General features: G+C 52.3%; 2 protein-coding genes across 21 annotated transcripts in view; one reads left to right on the top strand and one right to left on the bottom strand.

The window, feature by feature from the left end:
- Positions 1-11631, bottom strand: part of LOC309852768 (beta-1,4-galactosyltransferase 3-like) — an 18128-nt gene extending 6497 nt beyond the window's left edge. For 7 of the 19 annotated variants that reach the window (XM_082710023.1, XM_082710027.1, XM_082710030.1 and 4 more), the window contains exons 1-4: positions 9293-10214; positions 5999-6163; positions 2454-4817; positions 1030-1265 (exon numbers count right to left, since the gene is read on the bottom strand). In XM_082710023.1, coding sequence (XP_082566149.1) covers positions 1030-1265; positions 2454-2733 — 516 coding nt within the window. In that variant the 5' untranslated portion in view covers positions 2734-4817; positions 5999-6163; positions 9293-10214. The other 12 variants (XM_082710032.1, XM_082710033.1, XM_082710034.1 and 9 more) reach the window with 12 other exon arrangements.
- LOC309852775 (cytoplasmic tRNA 2-thiolation protein 1) lies at positions 11296-16985 on the top strand. 2 transcript variants are annotated; one of them, XM_082710055.1, is made up of 3 exons: positions 11296-11431; positions 12816-13374; positions 14993-16985. In XM_082710055.1, the coding sequence occupies exons 2-3, from the start codon at positions 12867-12869 to the stop codon at positions 15565-15567; spliced, it is 1083 nt and encodes a 360-aa protein (XP_082566181.1). In that variant the 5' UTR covers positions 11296-11431; positions 12816-12866; the 3' UTR covers positions 15568-16985. The 2 variants fall into 2 exon arrangements, with proteins under 2 accessions (XP_082566181.1, XP_082566182.1); XM_082710056.1 differs by having other exon boundaries at positions 11415-11526.

The following is a 16985-nucleotide window of genomic DNA, read 5'->3' as shown; positions in this document are numbered from 1 at the left end:
ACTTCCTGAATTCCTGCCCCCAAACTACACAGAGTCAGTTTTGTCAGCCCCTTGGCTCCGTCCATGGCCATTTCCAAGGTTCTCAAGGAACCTCCCCTTTAAGAGACCGTATGAAGGAGGCAGGGATTAGGGTGAGCAGGGGGCACCTATGGCTTTCTGCTCTTACCAAAGACTGGGTCTAATGCCCAGAAACCATGGCAGGGTTCGCCTCTCCCTCTCTCGCTCCATCGTCCTGTTCTCCTTTATCATCACTCTCATCGTTACCAGCATCACTTGCCATCACCAGGTTCATCACCAGCATGAGCACCAGCACCATCCTGTTCGCCTGCTCCGATGCCATCAGCACAATCCCCTCACCTCCATCACTGTGTCAACATCGTCCTCACCATCATCCTCACACTGTCACCGTCCTCAGCCCCGGCGGCAGCAGCACCATCAAAAAACCATCATCACCATCATCAGTAGCACATCACTTACTGAGTACCTACTCTGCACCAGGCCTTGAGTCATTAACTCCGTGAATGCTTCCCACAACCTAAGGACGGAGGGGCTATCATCCCTGGGTCACAGATGAGAAAAGACTGGCAGAGTTACAAGTTTACACATAGTTACACTGAGTGACAAGGAGATGGATGATCGGTCCCTCACTCTGACCACACAGGTACTAATGGATAATACGAAGATTCAAACAAGCCTCCAGAGGACTCCAAACCCCGTGCTTTAAATTACCACTTAGCTTCATTGCCCAATCTAGCCAGCCCTGGTGGCAGGGAGGCCCAGACTCAGCGGGACTGAGTCTTTCGGACAGCCACATGAGCTGATCCCAGACTCGGCCAGTCTAGACCCAGCCTATAGCCCCGGCTCTAATTTCCCTCCAATTCAAGTTCTTGACTCATAAATCCAGCCCCCATACATCCTCTGGCCCAAATGCTGTCAGCTCAGAGGCTGACGACTTCAACCTTGACTCTCCACGGCCACGCTCAGACCCCTCTGTCTTCTTGTCTCCAGCCCTCTCCGTGCTGGCTGTACCTGGTTCACCACGTAGATGGCGTAGTGCAGTTGCTGGCGCTGCAGGAAGGGGTGCAGGTGGAAGAGCAGGTGCTGCAGGTGCTGGTCTTGCCCATAGTAGGGCACCACGACCGCCGTGTGATGTCGTGTCCAGCAATCAGGAGGCTGGTACTGGCCTCCCAGCTCCACCAGCGGGTTCTTCTTCACCACCTGCTCCATCGTCAGGTTCTCTGGGATCATCACCCTCAATGGGCCATCTGAAAGGGGCAGATGTCAGGGACCTGCCCCAGAAACGCCACAACCCAGCTGTGTTCAATCATGTCCACCCCCACCACCCCTGCTGTCACCAAACCATGTCCGCCAGCACTTCAGAATGGGACCTTGGAAATAGGGTCCATGCAGATGCAGATGGTTAGTTAGAATGTGGAAGTTCTGGATAAGGGTGGGCCCTCAATGTAACGACTGGTGTCCTTATAAGATCATCTGAAGACCCAGCGAGAAGGTGGCCATGGAGGCAGAAATTAAAGTGACCTGCTAACAAGCCAAGGAAAGCCAAGGATCACCACCAACCACCGGAAGCTAGGAGAGAGGCGTAGGATGGCTTCTCTCTTGAGCATCTGGAAGGAACCAACCCTGCCCCAACACCCTGATTTTGGACTTCTGGTTTCTAGAACTGTGGGAAGATAACTTTGTGTTGTTTCAAGGATGTCTCCCCTGGGGTGGTTCTCAGGACACCCGCTCTCCCTACATCTCGGACTGCTCCTTCCAGTTCCCTCACTGAGGGCTCCACCATCCACCTGACCAACCCCAGCAGCAGCTCTGGCCCAACGTGCCCTTCTTACAGCGTGACTTTGATGCTCCACCCAGGGAGAGGTGAATCTGTCTCCACCCCTTAAAATTGGTTGGGGGGTGCTTTATGACAGTTTCAATGAGTAGAATATGTCAGAAATGACACTACATGGCTTTTGAGACTAGATCATGACTTCTGCCTGATTCATGTGCGCACTTGCTCCTGAAGTTTGCGGTTGCCACTAAGTGCTTGAGCTGCCGTGCTGTGAGGAAGCCCACATGAGCCGGGGGAGGGGCTACACGGCAACTCTGAGATTGCGTGGGGAGAACGGGTTGCTTCTACTCCAGCTGCTGTCTTACCTCCAGCTATATCACACTGCGACTGCGTGAAACACCTGGACCACGACTGCCCAGCGGGACCCTTCCCCAGACTCCCAACCCAAATACGCGTTGAGAGTTGGTGACTTTTAGAGACACTCATTTCTGGGGTCGTTCATTATGATGCAGCCACAGATGACCAGCACATCTCTCCATCACCCCTGGTCACCAGGCCTGTGCCGTCTGCTTCCAGGATCTGTCCCTCTCCCCTGGGAGTCCTGCTAGCTCCCCAAAGCCCAAGGCAGGGTTGAGAGTGGAGGATGCCTTGACAAGCTTACTGATGTAGGGGGAGATGAGGGGGCAGCTGGGCAGGTCCTCCTTCCTACGGTCCACAGGGTGGATCTTGCTGAGGTTGGCGTATACATCCTGGGAAGAGGTCCCTGCAGAGGAGACTGAGACCAAAAAGGGCAACTCTTCTCCCACCACTGGCCTGTCCCGTCTCAGGACACGCAAGAAGAGGGCAAGGCTGTGGCGGTGGTGGTTCTGGTAGAGGAACGCCCCCATTAGCAGCAGCTGTATCCCCAGAAATAATAACAGGAGCCCCCTCTGCTGTTCCATTCTGAGAAAGGAAACAGAAGATTATTCTACCCATTTTGCAAAGCCCACCTTTACCCCATATACCTCAGTCGCAGGGGCCTGCACCTACCCTCCCTGACTGCGCGCTGGAAGGGGGGCCAGGGTGAGAGAACAGCGCAGCTGCTCAAGGTGCACCACCTGCATGAAGACCCTGCCTTGTGCACATCTCCAGCCTCATCTCTTCCAGCCGGTTGCCTCCAAACCCCATGGTCACAGTGGACCCCAGCTGGTTGCTCCCCTGGGTGACTCTCTAAGGCTTAATGTCCTTGTCTGTAATGGGCATTACATGGGATCAAGCTCAGTGGGTTGCTGCGCTAGGACATGCAATATGCAATGCGACCGGCTCCAGATCATTCCAGACTGTGCCAGGTCTGATCATATCTCCAGCGTCCTGTATGAAAGGGACCTACGTGACTCCTGTTTATTCTGGGTGCTCTTCCCTGTAACGGGCACCAAGTAGCTCCTCAAGGCTTACACAGCCTATCTACCTCCACCACAGTCTGTCATCCTGGATTGTGACTGTCCTATCAACTGCCCCCATCAGACTAGGAGCTTGCAGAGAACAGGGTTCAGGACTGACTCATCTCGGCCCCTGGCATAGGAGGGCCCAGGAAATGAATGATGAAGAGTGAGTGCTAGAAGTATTTGCAACCTGATACACTCCTGCTCATCCTCAGCCACCGCAAGTTCTCCTCTCCTCCACATCCTCCCCTATCTGCCTCAGCCCTCCTGGCCCCCGGTATTTCAGCTGTCACTGCTCTGGCCCCCAGACTGGGAATGATCTGTGTCTAGATCTCCTTCCCTCACCACACAGGGAGTGGGGCAGGCCTTGGCCCAGCTCAGCCCTGGGTCCCCAGCATTACCCAGCACAAAGGCTGAGTGTTTGTTCAACTCTAGTCACTAAGCATCACTTCTGTGCCAGGATTACTGTGCAAACCACAAAGCTGCCACAAGCAAAATCAGCAAAAACCTCTACTCCCCGGAAACCCACATTCTGGTGGGAAGACTGGCAAGAAAAAGGTTTCAGTGAGCAATAAGAACCTATACATCGAAAGGGGTAGAGAAGGAAATGGATGGAGGCTATCTCTGCTAGGTGGCTGGGCAGAGGGAACAGCAGGTGCAAAGGCCCTGAGGTGGGTAGGGGTAGTCAAAGGGCACTGAAGAATCACACACAGGCTGGTGTCCTTGTCACTAACTCGGCGAGCGAATTTTTAGATGAACCAAAAAATTATCTCATTACAGAAGCAAGCTCAGTACTGAATCTCAAATGTGGAACAAAACGGAATGTGACTGGGGACAGAATATCCTTCAATTCTGAAGCACGGAGACAAGAATTGAGTGTCAGTAGCAAATTCCGTATTGTGGGGCAGGAATAAGGAAGAACTACCTGCTGGTAGAATTCCTCTTAGCTTTCCAGCTGGAAAGACTGCATACAAAAGAGTGTTGTTCGTAAAATACCAAGCCGACTTTTGAGTGGCACTCCAAATTCAGATGCCCCACCTTTAATCAAAATGAGAAGAAACACCCAGATATGGTGGAAAACGCACCCCATTCTCACACAGAAGATGACCACAACTGATGATCAAGTATGTCTCAGGAGCCCTGAGGACTAAAACCAGTCTTTGCAACATGCTGGTAGAGTTGGCCCAGCAGCAGTTTACGAAAGTATTCACTGAAAACAGCGGGGCTCATACTAATCCCTATTTCTCAGCTGTGAATGCGGCCAGGTGTGGACCGTTCCTGAGTCCTGCTGCATCCACCAGTGTCCAGCTGCTCTGTTAAGTCGGAGGTGCCAGCACAGCCTCAATGACGACTCTATTTCCCCTTCCTAGGCAGGGGGTCAGTGAGCTTGGAGGAGCAAGGAGTCTTCCACGGTGTATGTGTGCTCAGGAGTGTAATTCTTCATGCAGGAGTCGGCTGCATCTGGTAGTTTCCGTGGGGCCACCAACAAAGGGAGTGTGTTGGACACACAACACCCAGTGTTAGGACACGCAGGCCTACTTCTCCAGAGTTCCCCCTCCTCCTGCAGGACAGGAAAGGCTGCTGTTGAAAATGTGGGCTGTCTCCTGGAGAGCAGAATAAAAAGAACCCCTCCGACTCCACAAGAAATATGACAGGCACGTTTTTGTGGACGGCAACAAGCTTTTATCTTCTGATCCCTCGTTTTATAATCAATCCCTATTGCAAATACGGGGTTTTGTGTGGCTTTTTTTTTTAAGATTTTATTTATTTATTTGACTGAGAGCAAGGGAGGGAGTGGGAGAGGGAGAAGCAGGCTTCCTGCTGAGCAAGGAGCCCGACACAGGCCTCGGTCCCAGGACTCTGGGATCATGACCTGAGCCAAAGGCAGACACTTAAAAGACTGAGTCACCCAGGTGCCCTGGAAACACAAGGGTTATGACTTAAGACAAAGTGTGACTGTCATTTGGGCTCCTGGGGAGAAAATTTAATTATGAACTCAATCACTAAAAAAAAATTTTGGAAGCATAATCATGTGACTGTAGGTGTGGGAGCATAAATGTTCCTATTCCTCAAAAAACAGAAAAGTCCATTTCACTACTGTTGAAAGGTGAACCAGGTAGGATGAAATCAACTGCATACTGTTCCCCAAAGTTACATAAGATTTCAAGGAAAAAAAAAAAAAAAAACCTGACATCTTACACTAGCAGCAACTCCCATGCATATGACATGATTCAAATTAATACACCCACATTTCCCAAGTGACGTTTCCAAGTCTCATTTAATAAGTTATATTTTCATTTGGCAGAAGTAAGCTTTGTCTGGCTCCTGTGTGGTACACGTATAACGAGTACAGTGACTTGGGAGACCTAGAGTCTCCCCCAAGGAGTCTGGACTCCCTGGATTGCCCTGGGAACAGGTCCCTTCCTCCTGGCAGGTTCCTGGTACATAGAACCTCTTTTATCTAGCAGAGGTCTTCCAAGTGGGGTGTCTACACACAACTCCCCTCATGGAAGTGTATTTCTATTCTAGTCATTTAAGGTGATGGTTGGTTCACATTGTGATGTTTTACATTCAGAATAACCAAAGCACGAGTTAATAGAGCTAATTTTTTTTTTTTAATTCAACTGCAATGTTCTCAGGAGAAAGTTTTTTCAAGTTACACTGAATAAAAATTAATGGTCCTCATTAGAATTGATATGCATTTTTCTCTTAGGTACTTAAAGCCTATTTGAGTCATATCATAAAATATTTACTCCATTAGCAGTCAATCCTCATCTCAAGTCACCTTGGAAAATGTGTAACATTTTCCACCTCTGATGCCTGGGTGGCTCAGTCAGTTAAGCTTGTCCCTTCAGCTCAGGTCATGCAAGCCCCACCTTGGGCTCCCTACTGCAGGCACCTTTTTTTCTTCTCCCTCTCCCACTGCCTGCTGCTCTCCTCCTGCAGTGCTCTGTCAAATAAACAAACAAACAAATAAATAAAATCTTTAAAAAAGATGAGGTGAGGATACAAAATTCTTCAGAATGGTTTCCTCCCAAACAAAAGTATTTTAGAATTACTATAATATGCACCTACACACACACACTCAGACCCCTTCTGTCTTGGCTGGTTCCAAGATGTATGAAAAATTGTTTTAATAATTTCCTAAATCTTAAAACCAAATGGGAAAATTCACTCATTGGATCAGAAGTACATGTACTAAGCTTCTTGGTGAAGGTCCCTTTGTCCTGGGGAATGGAGCAGGATGATCTTGCAATTTGCTGAGATGTTCTCATGGTCCAAAGCGAGTATCACTGCAGTATAATGCAAGTCACAGATGTACTTTTACATTTCTTTAAAAGATTTTATTTATTTATTTGACAGAGAGAGAGATCACAAGCAGGCAGAGATGGGGAAGGGAAGCAGGCTCCCTGCTGAGCAGAGAGCCTGACGTGGGGCTCAATCCCAGGACCCTGAGATCATGACCCAAGCCGAAGGCAAAGGCCTAACTGACTGAGCCATCCAGGCGCCCCTATACTTTTACATTTCTATTAGTCACATTTAAAATGTGGAAAAATAAACAGGTACAATTAATTTTAACATTACACTTAAGCCAATATAACAAAAACGTTATGATTTCAACATGTAACCAAGGTAAAGGATTACTGGAGAGATATTTTTACATTCTTTCTTAACATGAAGTCTTCTACTCTGGTATTTTATATTTACGGCACAGCTCTAATCAGACTAGCCACAGGTCATTAGCCACACACGGCCAGTGGGCGCCATACTGAAGAGCCATGCTGAGGACCCCTGTACGTTTCCCTCACGATCCTGGGAAAAACCTGTACTTTCCCATCATCAGCTATAAGTTCCACTTCAGACCCTTAGTTCAAGCTTGTCAGGGCTCTTGTTCGAATTTTCCACAGCTTTATAGTTTTTTGTCTGCTTGATGAATTGCTGAGGAAGATGTGTTAAAATGTCACAGTGCTTGTAGAATGTGCCGGTTTCTTCTCATCCTGCTCATTTTGGCTTTATTTCTTTGGAGTCTGTGTTGTGAGGTACATCCAGTTGTTTTGCCAACCTGGTGATTCCTTTGTCATTCGCGATGACATTCTTTACTACTCACAGTGCTTGTTGACTTGAAAATCTGGTGGTTGTAGCTGAACTTGGATTTCTTTGTGCTGTGTTCCTGGTGTGTCTTCCTCCCCTCTCAAATTCACACTTTTGAGTCTTTACTTATTAGATGTGGGTCTCATGTGCACAAGAAATGTTTTTTCTTAACTCACCTGGTGACTAAGACAATCTGTTCATTCCTGTTTTGCCCCACACAAAATCTTATTTATTAAGAGATTTTTATTTTTTTAAGTTATCTCTGCACTCAATGTGGGGCTTAAACCTACAATCCCAAGATCAAAAGTCACATGCCTTTTGGAGACTGAGCCAGCTAGTGCCCCCACAGCAAATCTTATTTAAAAACATTCCTTGGGGCGTTTAGGTGGGGCTCAGTGGGTTAAGCCTCTGCCCTCCGCCCAGGTCATGATCTCAGGGTCCTGGGATAGAGCCCCAAATCCAGTTGGGAGCCTGCTTCCCTTCCTCTCTCTCTGCCTGCCTCTCTGCCTACCTGTGATCTCTGTCAAATAAATAAATAAAATCTTTAAAAATAAATAAAAGAAAAAAAGAAGAGAGCATGAATTTGAGTCCAGGCCTGTGTGTGTGACTCCAAAGTTCTTTCCATTACCTGGTTGGGAGAATCCTGGGGGACAGGGTGAGCTCAGGGAAGATTTCCCCTGAGAGGTAGCATTCTGGGGCAGGTCCCAAAGGATAAGCAGGCATTTAACCCCCACACCAAGGGAGGGAAAGGCACTCTGGACAGAGAGAATGGAGGCATAAGAAAGCTCCCTGTGCATAAGTAGCAGCAGTCATGGCACCTCACATCTCTGGAGCTCTTACTCTGGCCCAGAGAGCTGCTGTAAGCACTCATCAGGTGCCCCCTCCTCTCAGCCTCAGCACGTACTGACATTTTAGGCATTTTAGTTCTTTGCTATCGGGGCTGTGCTATGTATTAGATGTTTTACCATTGCTGGATGCCAGTAGCCCCCTACCCCACTTGTGACAACCAAAAATGTCTCTGTCAAATGTCCTCTGGGGGTCACAATCATCCCAGGCTGAGAACCACTGCTGTCATCCTGAACTATTATTTCGATCTTACAGATGAGAAAATGTCAGTCGTCCACAGTTAACACAACCAGGATGGTAATCCCAGGATCTGAACCAAGCTGCTTCTGGTAACTACTACGGCATGGCAAGCTTCCTGCCTGGGCTCTGTGCTCACTGGGGGGCAGATAACAGCAGGAGACAAGAAAGGAGGGGGGGAGCTAGGGACAGCTCAGGTGACAGAGCCCAAGGTGATAAGGCCTCTGACAAAAGTGAGGGACCAGGGGCTGTGGGAGGCCAGAGGTGGCTTGCTTGTTAATACAGTGCAAGGGAGGACGGGTCCTGTAGGCTTCCTAGGCTACTTGGATGAGAAACAGGAATCAGTGTGGTGAGGAGGGGTGAGGGAGGGAGGGTCTTCAGGAAGAGAGGACGGCATGTGTAAACACACTGGCATTGGATGGGACCTGCCAGAGCCACAGGAAGCTGAAAAGTCACCAGGGGCCTGGTTGCAAACACCAGGCTGAGGGACTCAACCTTTCCCTGCAAGTGCTGAGTGGCCACAGTCCTCTGCCCTCTCCGGAAGCCTCTGACACCAGCTTACAGTCTTTTCCACTGGATTATTAATGTGTTGCAATAAACGAAACATGAAGTGTTTGCAAAGCACCAATGAGGAACTTCTCCCAAACCATGCCAGCTTGCTGGTGGATGCGGCCACCGAGGGCTAGAGGGACTGATCCGGTTCTCACCACCACCAATTCCTGCCGCCCCAGGGAAGTGACCTGAGGAACCAGAGCACCCCAGCCCCAAGCACTTACTAAGCACGGAGCCCTGATCTTAACACTTTACAAAGGTTAACTCGCTGACTTCTTTAACCCAACTATGCTATCATCATCTCCACTGGACAGATGAGGACACTCAAGCACAGAGAGTTTTCATCACTTACTCAAGGTCATGCAACTAAGCAAGCGGTGCAGGGCGTCAACTGGCAGGTAGGTTTTCACATCTTCTTTCTGTCCCTGATGCCCAGTTTGAGGTAAACCTTTTTTTACCAATGTCTCAGCTGAAAGTATGTGGGTAGTGTTCCAACCTGCTCAAGTACTTAGTGAAAGAAACTTGCAAAGTAGGAAACTAAAACCAACACAGAAACACCTGAACCTGTGAACCAGATACTAGTTTTTGGGTGAGAAAACCAATGTACATCACAGTAGAATACCACTTAGATCAAGGTTTCTCACCTTTGGCATGGTTGTTTTGAACCAGATTAACTCTTTACAGTGAGACACCAGCCCGTACACACTATGTTTGGAAGCATCTGTGGCCTCTACCTACCAAATACCAGTCACACCCTTCCCCTGCCTCCTTGTTGTGACAACCAAAAATGTCTCCAGAGAGTGCCAAGTGTTCTCTGAGGTACAAAACCATGCCCAAATTGGGAACTGACTTACAGACTATCAGTAGGTTGCCTGAGGTTTTCAAACTCTCACCCCACTCCTCGCTTTAAAAGAAAAATTAGGGGTAACCTGGGTGGCTCAGTCGGTTAAGCATCTGCCTTTGGCTCAGGTCATAATCCCAGGGTCCTGTGATCAAACCCCGAATCAGGGCTCCCTGCTCAGTGGGAAGCCTGCTTCTCCCTTTTCTACTCCCCCTACTTGGATTCTTTCTCTTGCTGTCTCTGTCAAACAAAAAAAAAATAATAAAATCTGTAAAAAATATAGAAAGAAATAAAGAAAAATAAAAATTAGACCTGGTCACCAAAGGAAAGCCATCCCTGGTTATGAAAACTAAATGGGGTGAAAACTATGATAGTTTACTGCTTGGTGAACACTTTCTGTATTACCTCATTTATCTTCACCAATATAGGGCAGATTCTGCTACTACCCCCACATTACAGAGGAGGAATTTGAGATGCTGCCTGGAAATGCAGAGTCCATGCCAACTGCTCAGTAAGTACTGATCTTTCCCCAGTGTCCTGGCTTGGAGCACTTGTAGCGTCTGGGTCCCTGCAGCTCCTGACATCTGGTCCCTCCACATCAAGCTTCATCATCCTTATCTCCCCAGCCACGCCTGACACTCCTATGTCCCCCAGGGCAGAAGCCTCGGTCAATCACTAATGTATGAACCCGATGACCCGGGGTTCAACCCTCTTGACAGCTTCAGAAGCTCAAAGGTCCCGCATCACCCTTCATTCTCAATCCTCCCTATAAAGGACTCACGGGGGTTAGAGACAAGAGAATGTTGGAATATAACACGCGGAAGAGGCGGCAATTTGGGGGCTGGAAAGCGACTGAGGGGAGCAGGGCTCTGGCTGACTCTTGAGAGAATGCACCCTAATCCTGGGAACCTCCCATCTCATGGGTCTCACCTGCCCTCCATCCCAAGCTCTGCCTTCAACCCTGCAAGGCTGGAGGTGCGCGCACTTGTCACTGAGTCACACCGGTGCGTAACTGCTCACCGGGGTCACGCCCCGACCCGGGCACGCGCCTGGAGAGGCGCAAACCGCTCCGCGCACGCACAACCCGCAGCTGCACTGCCGTGGCTCCCACCGCGGGCGCGCACCCACTCTCACTCCCACGGGGGCGCGCGCAGAAGCCCACGCTATGTCCCGGGCGACGCGGCCAATTCGGGCACCTGCGCGGCGCACGTGCCGTCTCTCTCCCTTGCTCACCCCATCCCTTTCTCCCTCCACCCCGACAACTCTCCACCCGCACCTCAAATCCTATCAGACTCTCATAAAAGGTGAAAACCTAAAAGACACCCATTGCGTCTTTACACTGAAGTACCCAGCGCGAGATAACGTCTACAAACCACACGCCCCACCTGTTGTTGCGCAGGCGCAGACGACGGACGCGCCGGCCGGCCCTGGAGCACTCTGGGAGTCGTGGGCGGAGTTAGTGACGTCACCGCGAGGCTCTCAGGGTGTGAGCCCACTGGGTCTCGGAGCACTAGGCACCGCGGGCCAAACCGCCCCACCGGCACCTGGGAGTCGTAGGCGGGTAAACCTAAAGCCTTCTGGGAGTCGTAGTCCTTTCACCGCTTCCGCGTTTTTTCGGAGCCTGGACTTTCCTGCGCGGGTTCTACTCACGTGAGTGCTCCCTTCCTCTGCGCGCGGATTCTGGCCCTTTGTCGTACTCTGGTGTAGGAGCTGAGGGTCTCCATATTACTCTCCCACGCATTCCGGTAGGCATCCGTGGAGATATGGCTCTCCTCCGTGATCCCCCAACGCATGTCTCTGGCGACCCTCGGGGCTAGAGTGACCTAAGCAGCTGGTGTCCCTGCCGATCTGCTTTGGACTCTGCCTGTGTTCGGACTCCTTCTCGTTTCCACCCCCCAACCTAAGGACGGTTCCTCCTTTATCCTGATTACTACCTAGAGTGATCAGGGCTGGCGTGGGGGGCGTCAGGCAGCCGTGGGAGCCCAGAGGAGGTGCCAGACCCAGCCCAGGGTTCAGGACGGACTTCCAGAGCAAAGGACCTCAAAATTTACCATGCCCAAACAAAATTACAGATTCTCTGGCCTAAACCTACAACTCTCACAGTATTTGCTCAGTTTTCCTATTTCCCCCACCTCCTCTCCACGAAATGGTCCCACTGTCCTTCCAGTGCTGAAGCCAGAACCCTGAAGTTGTCCGTGCTCCCTGCTTCTCTCACCTACTGCCTCGCTCAACCAAGTCTTGTGTGTGTCGCTCCTAATCTGTTTCCAGAAGAGATCCAGAATCTGACCCCTTCTCTCCACCTCCACTGCCTCTGCTCAGCCCTAAGCTACATTATTATTCACCTGGATCATAGCAGGGGCCTCCTTACTGGTCTCCCCTTGCCACTCTCCACCCTCCATTCACACGCAGCAGCCAGAGGGATCTTGTTAAAATACAAATCAGATACTGTCGCTACACAGCTTATAACCGTCCAGTGGTTCCCATCTTGTTCAGGATAAAATCCAACCCCCTCACCCTGACAGCCTCCAAGCTCTGCTCCTCTTCCCTCCTCAGCCATAACTCACTTTCCAAACAAATGAACCTGAACCTGCCCTTCAGGTCTTTGCTTCTGCTATTAAATCTGTCTGGAACGTTCTTCCCACCCTGGTGTAATACCTGACTCCTCATCCTTCTGGCTTCAGTCAGAGGATAATTCCTCCACACTGCTCCTCATATTTGTAAGGTATCTTAGTTATTTACAGTGGTTTGGCTCCTCCAGGAGAACTTGGTGCCAGCAACCGACCCTGTTTTGATCACTGCTGTCCCAGTGCCTTGTGCGTGTTGGGTAGATGGGAGGCAATGAATGGTGTCTGTTGGATGGAGAATGAATAATGAAAGCTTAAGCTGAGACTTAAAGGTGTCAAGCTTGCGCGAGTGCTGAGAGAGTAGTGCAGGCATTGGATGTACTCAGTGCTATCCAGGCCGCCTCCCTAGAGGCAACGATCCGGCAAGCCGGCATCCACATGTAACCCGCCTCCCCTCTCTCCCTGTCCAGGAGAAGCCAGCTCCTCCCAGCCCACCCGGAACCCCCCCCCCCCCACCCGCGATGCCCGCCCCGCAGTGCTCCTCCTGCCACGCGGCGCGCGCTGCCCTCCGCCGCCCGCGCTCCGGCCAAGCGCTGTGCGGGTCCTGCTTCTGGACCGCCTTCGAGGCAGAGGTGCTGCACACGGTGCTGGCGGGCCGCCTGCTGCCGCCTGGTGCGGTGGTGGCAGTGGGCGCCTCCGGCGGCAAGGACTCCACGGTGCTGGCGCACGTGCTGCGCGAACTAGCGCCGCAACTGGGCGTCTCGCTGCGCCTGGTGGCGGTGGACGAGGGCATCGGCGGCTACCGGGACGCGGCTCTGGCTGCCGTGCGGCGCCAGGCCGCGCGCTGGGACCTCCCGCTCACCGTCGTGGCCTACGCAGACCTCTTCGGGGGTTGGACTATGGACGCTGTGGCCCGCAGCATGGCCGGCACCGGCCGCAGCCGCGCCTGCTGCACCTTCTGCGGGGTGCTGCGGCGCCGCGCGCTGGAGGAAGGGGCGCGCCTTGTGGGAGCCACGCACATCGTCACGGGTGAGCGCAGGCACGGCTGCGGAGGGGCGAGGGCCGGCACCTAAAGGGGGCTGCGCACGGGCGCGATATCTGGTGGAGGAGAGGCTGGGGATACCCCGGGTGGAGGATGTCCACGAGGAGAAGCAGATATGCGTGCTCGCTGAAGGCACACGGGCGTAGCGCTCGTGTGGGCCGGGATGGTCGCGGCAAGCTTTTGAGTTACTGCCGTCACACTGGCAGCTAGAGGGGCGGAGGGGTACTCCCGTGGGCTGTGGTACCCTGCCTTTTAAAAAATGACGCTCTTCACAAAAGGAGGCCAGTGAAGTGGTACCGCCCATCAGAAGCCAACTGTATTCTGAAGCGCCCCAGTCCTTGAACTGCTTTTCTCTGTCGGCCTCTCCTCTTTGATAACCCTTACCTTCTCCCCGTCATTACTTCCACATGTGATTCTTGACCATTTATTGTGTACCAGGTACACAATAGGCTACAAAGCCAGGTAGCCCAGAGCAATACCTAGTCTCAGTTACCTCCTCTGTAAAATGGGGTTATTAATAATATCCAGGTCCCAGGGTTGTTGGGCATTAGATGACTTAAGTGTGAGGCGCTTAGACCAGAGACTGGAAAATAGTAGACCTTACGCAAATGTCACACAAGACAGTCTCTGTGCCTGCTCTTCTCTCACACGCATATTTAAAACCTGAGAAGCTCTACTAAGGAAAATCGCACAGACTTTGCCAGTTTATAGCAGGAACACCCTGTGGAAGGAGAAAAGTAGGGGTTAGAAAGCATTTCCAGAGTGAGGCAAGACCTGAAGGCCATTCAAGTAAGCAGTGGAGGGTGGACAGAGGGGTTGGGTTCTGAGCAGAGGAAACAGCTTATGCAAAGGCCCTGAGGAGGGTTAGTATGGCCTATTGGGAAAGCCCTGAGAAGACCAGTGTTTTACTATCTGTGTTATACAGACTCACATTTAAGATAACAAGATGCAAATTAGTAGAGATTTAGCTTGTGTTTTTTATGGCGATTGTTGTGTAAATCTTCCCTTACCTCCTTCCTGGTCTTTCTAAATGCAGTAATCTGCATTCCCAGAGGCTCAAGACTCACTTGAGAATCTCTGCTGTTTAAATGTCATTTTGACTTCTGTGCAATGGGAAACACACTTCTGAGACTGAAATAATATTTGTAGCACAAAGCACTTTTACTACCTTCGTGAAAAGGCAACTAGCACAGGGCCTGGTTGGTAATAAGTGGGTGGCTAATGGCACCCCAAGTTGCCCCCTGGGAGCCCGTGTGTGTTCCCCTCTTGTTTCTCACAATGACCACCTCCAGCCTCCACCTGGCTGGCCCATGGAGCCCAGGGGCCTCCGTGGTCCTGTCTGGCCCTTCCCTGCTGCTCCCCACACCCCTTCTGCATCTCTCTGAGTCCTGGCTGCCGCATAGTGTCTTGGGTGTGAGGTTTCCATGGCCCGGTCACCCACTCTGCCACTTTCCACATCACCGTCTCTCTCTGGGTCCTTGGGATGGGGTCTCCATGGCCCGACCGCACACGCCGCGCAGCTCTCCAGGCCCCTCCCCGTCTGGCTGGGTCACCGCTGCCCCACGGTGGCGCCTCCGCCTCACCTGCTCCCCCTCTCTCCCCCAGGCCACAACGCCGACGACATGGCCGAGACCGTGCTCATGAACTTCCTGCGGGGCGACGCGGGGCGGCTGGCCCGGGGCGGGGGCCTGGGCTCGCGCGGCGAGGGGGGCGCCCTGCCGCGCTGCCGCCCCCTGCAGCTGGCCTCGCAGAAGGAGGTGGTGCTGTACGCGCACTTCCGCCGCCTCGACTACTTCTCCGAGGAGTGCGTCTACGCGCCCGAGGCCTTCCGCGGCCACGCGCGCGACCTGCTGAAGCTCCTGGAGGCGGCGCGGCCGTCGGTGGCGCTGGACCTGGTGCACTCGGCCGAGCGCCTGGCCCTGGCCCCGGCCGCGCGGCCCCCGCCGCCCGGCGCCTGCTCCCGCTGCGGGGCGCTAGCCAGCCGCTCGCTCTGCCAGGCCTGTGCCCTCCTGGACGGCCTGCAGCGCGGCCGGCCCCGCCTGGCCATCGGCAAAGGCCGCGGGGGGCGCGACGAGGAGGGGCCGCCAGGGCCGCTACCCCCGCCACCTAGCGACCCCGTGTCTGCACCCGGCCCCGCCGCCGGGGAGTGCGGGGCAGCCTGTAAGGAGCGCTGCGAATAAACCCCCTTCTGCCCGGGGCTTCAGTGTCATGATGGACGGGACCAGCCAGAAGCTGAGGCCGGGACACCTGGGTCTGAGGGAGGAGGGGCTGGAACAGGAACTCTAGGATCTAAAAGAGAACTGAACAACTTCCCATTCCCAACCAGTGGGAATTAGGGGGCTGCTCACTTAGTACTCTGCCCAGTTCTGGGCATGCGCAGGGTAGTCCAAACCTTCTTGAGCACCTACTCTGTGTCAGCTCATTTTTAAAGGGCATGTTTTCCTTTTGGCATCAGGTGCAATTGTGTGATGCAGCTCAGGGTTTCCACATCTGGAGAGTTTGGGAACCAGGCCTCTGAGGACGGAAGCCTCACTTGATTTGGCAGGTGACTTGACTTGGAAGTTGGGCTCTGGTCATTTCCATTAACCATGATGCTTATCTCTGAGTGCTGTGAGTCCTGCCATGCCACAAGGTCTCATTTCATCCAAACCACACACCATCTCATTGGCCTGAAGCCACCTAACTGCCTGAGTTCACCTAGCTGGAGAAGGAACTGGGGGCTCCCATCCAAATCCGCACCTGGAGCTCAAGACGGTGGACTTGCTCCCCACCCCACCTGAATCTCTCCTGGTGTCTCTATGTGATGGGTGAGGAGCAGCTGGGTGGGCCAGGGTCAGTGACCTAACCTCTCTAGTCTTCGGTTTTTCCTCCTCTGAAATGGAATTACACTCACACACACACACACACACATACACACACCCGCCCCCCCCCCCCCCCATCAAAGCACTGTTGTGAGAATTAGAAGTGCCCAACACGTGGTGGCCAAGTTCGTGGGTCGTATTACATTTTGGCCACCAGGGGGCTCTGGGTTTCAGATTTGCTACCCCGTGCTTCACACCAGGGTGTGAGGCCGGGAAGAGCTTCCTGGATGACCCCTGGGGAGAGACTTGGCTTCTCATTTCCCCTCCGAGTTCTGCTGGCTTGATCGCTTGTCAGGAACGCCGTGCCTTTGCCATCTTCCTTCTCAAATCCTCCAGGGGACTTGTAGAAGCCTTCCTGACTCTCTCTTCTCACCTGCCCAGCCCGTGACATAGGGCTCTCTTCCCAAGTCCCAGCTCCTGGGGCCTGCCCTTATGTGTGGCCATCCACACTCTGGTTCTTGTTCTCCCTAACTGGAATGAGGTTTGAGGGCAGATCTCCCGCCCCACCAGATAACCAGCATCATTTATTCAGTATGTATGAAATCCCTAATGTGTGCAGGGACATTTCTAGACGTTGTTGAAAAAAAAAAACAACAAACAAAACCCTCTTGCTCAGGGCTTCTGGCTGGCTTGGTCGGTGGAGCATGCAGTTCTCGATATTGGGGTCGTGAGTTCAAGCCCCACATTGGGTGTAGAGATTACCAAAAATAAAAAAATAAACTTGAAAAAAAAAAAAA

Source organism: Mustela nivalis, assembly GCF_964662115.1.
Source record: "Mustela nivalis genome assembly, chromosome: 18".
Taxonomy (NCBI): Eukaryota; Metazoa; Chordata; class Mammalia; order Carnivora; family Mustelidae; genus Mustela; species Mustela nivalis.
The sequence above is the reverse complement of the archived record's forward strand: the minus strand, read 5'-3'. Positions and strand labels throughout refer to the sequence as shown.

Coding starts and splice junctions, on each gene's coding strand:
- LOC309852775 (XM_082710055.1), top strand. CDS start 12,867: ATGCCCGCCCCGCAGTGCTCCTCCTGCCACGCGGCGCGCGCTGCCCTC. Junction 13,375..14,992: donor AGCCACGCACATCGTCACGG/GTGAGCGCAGGC, acceptor TCTCTCCCCCAG/GCCACAACGCCGACGACATG.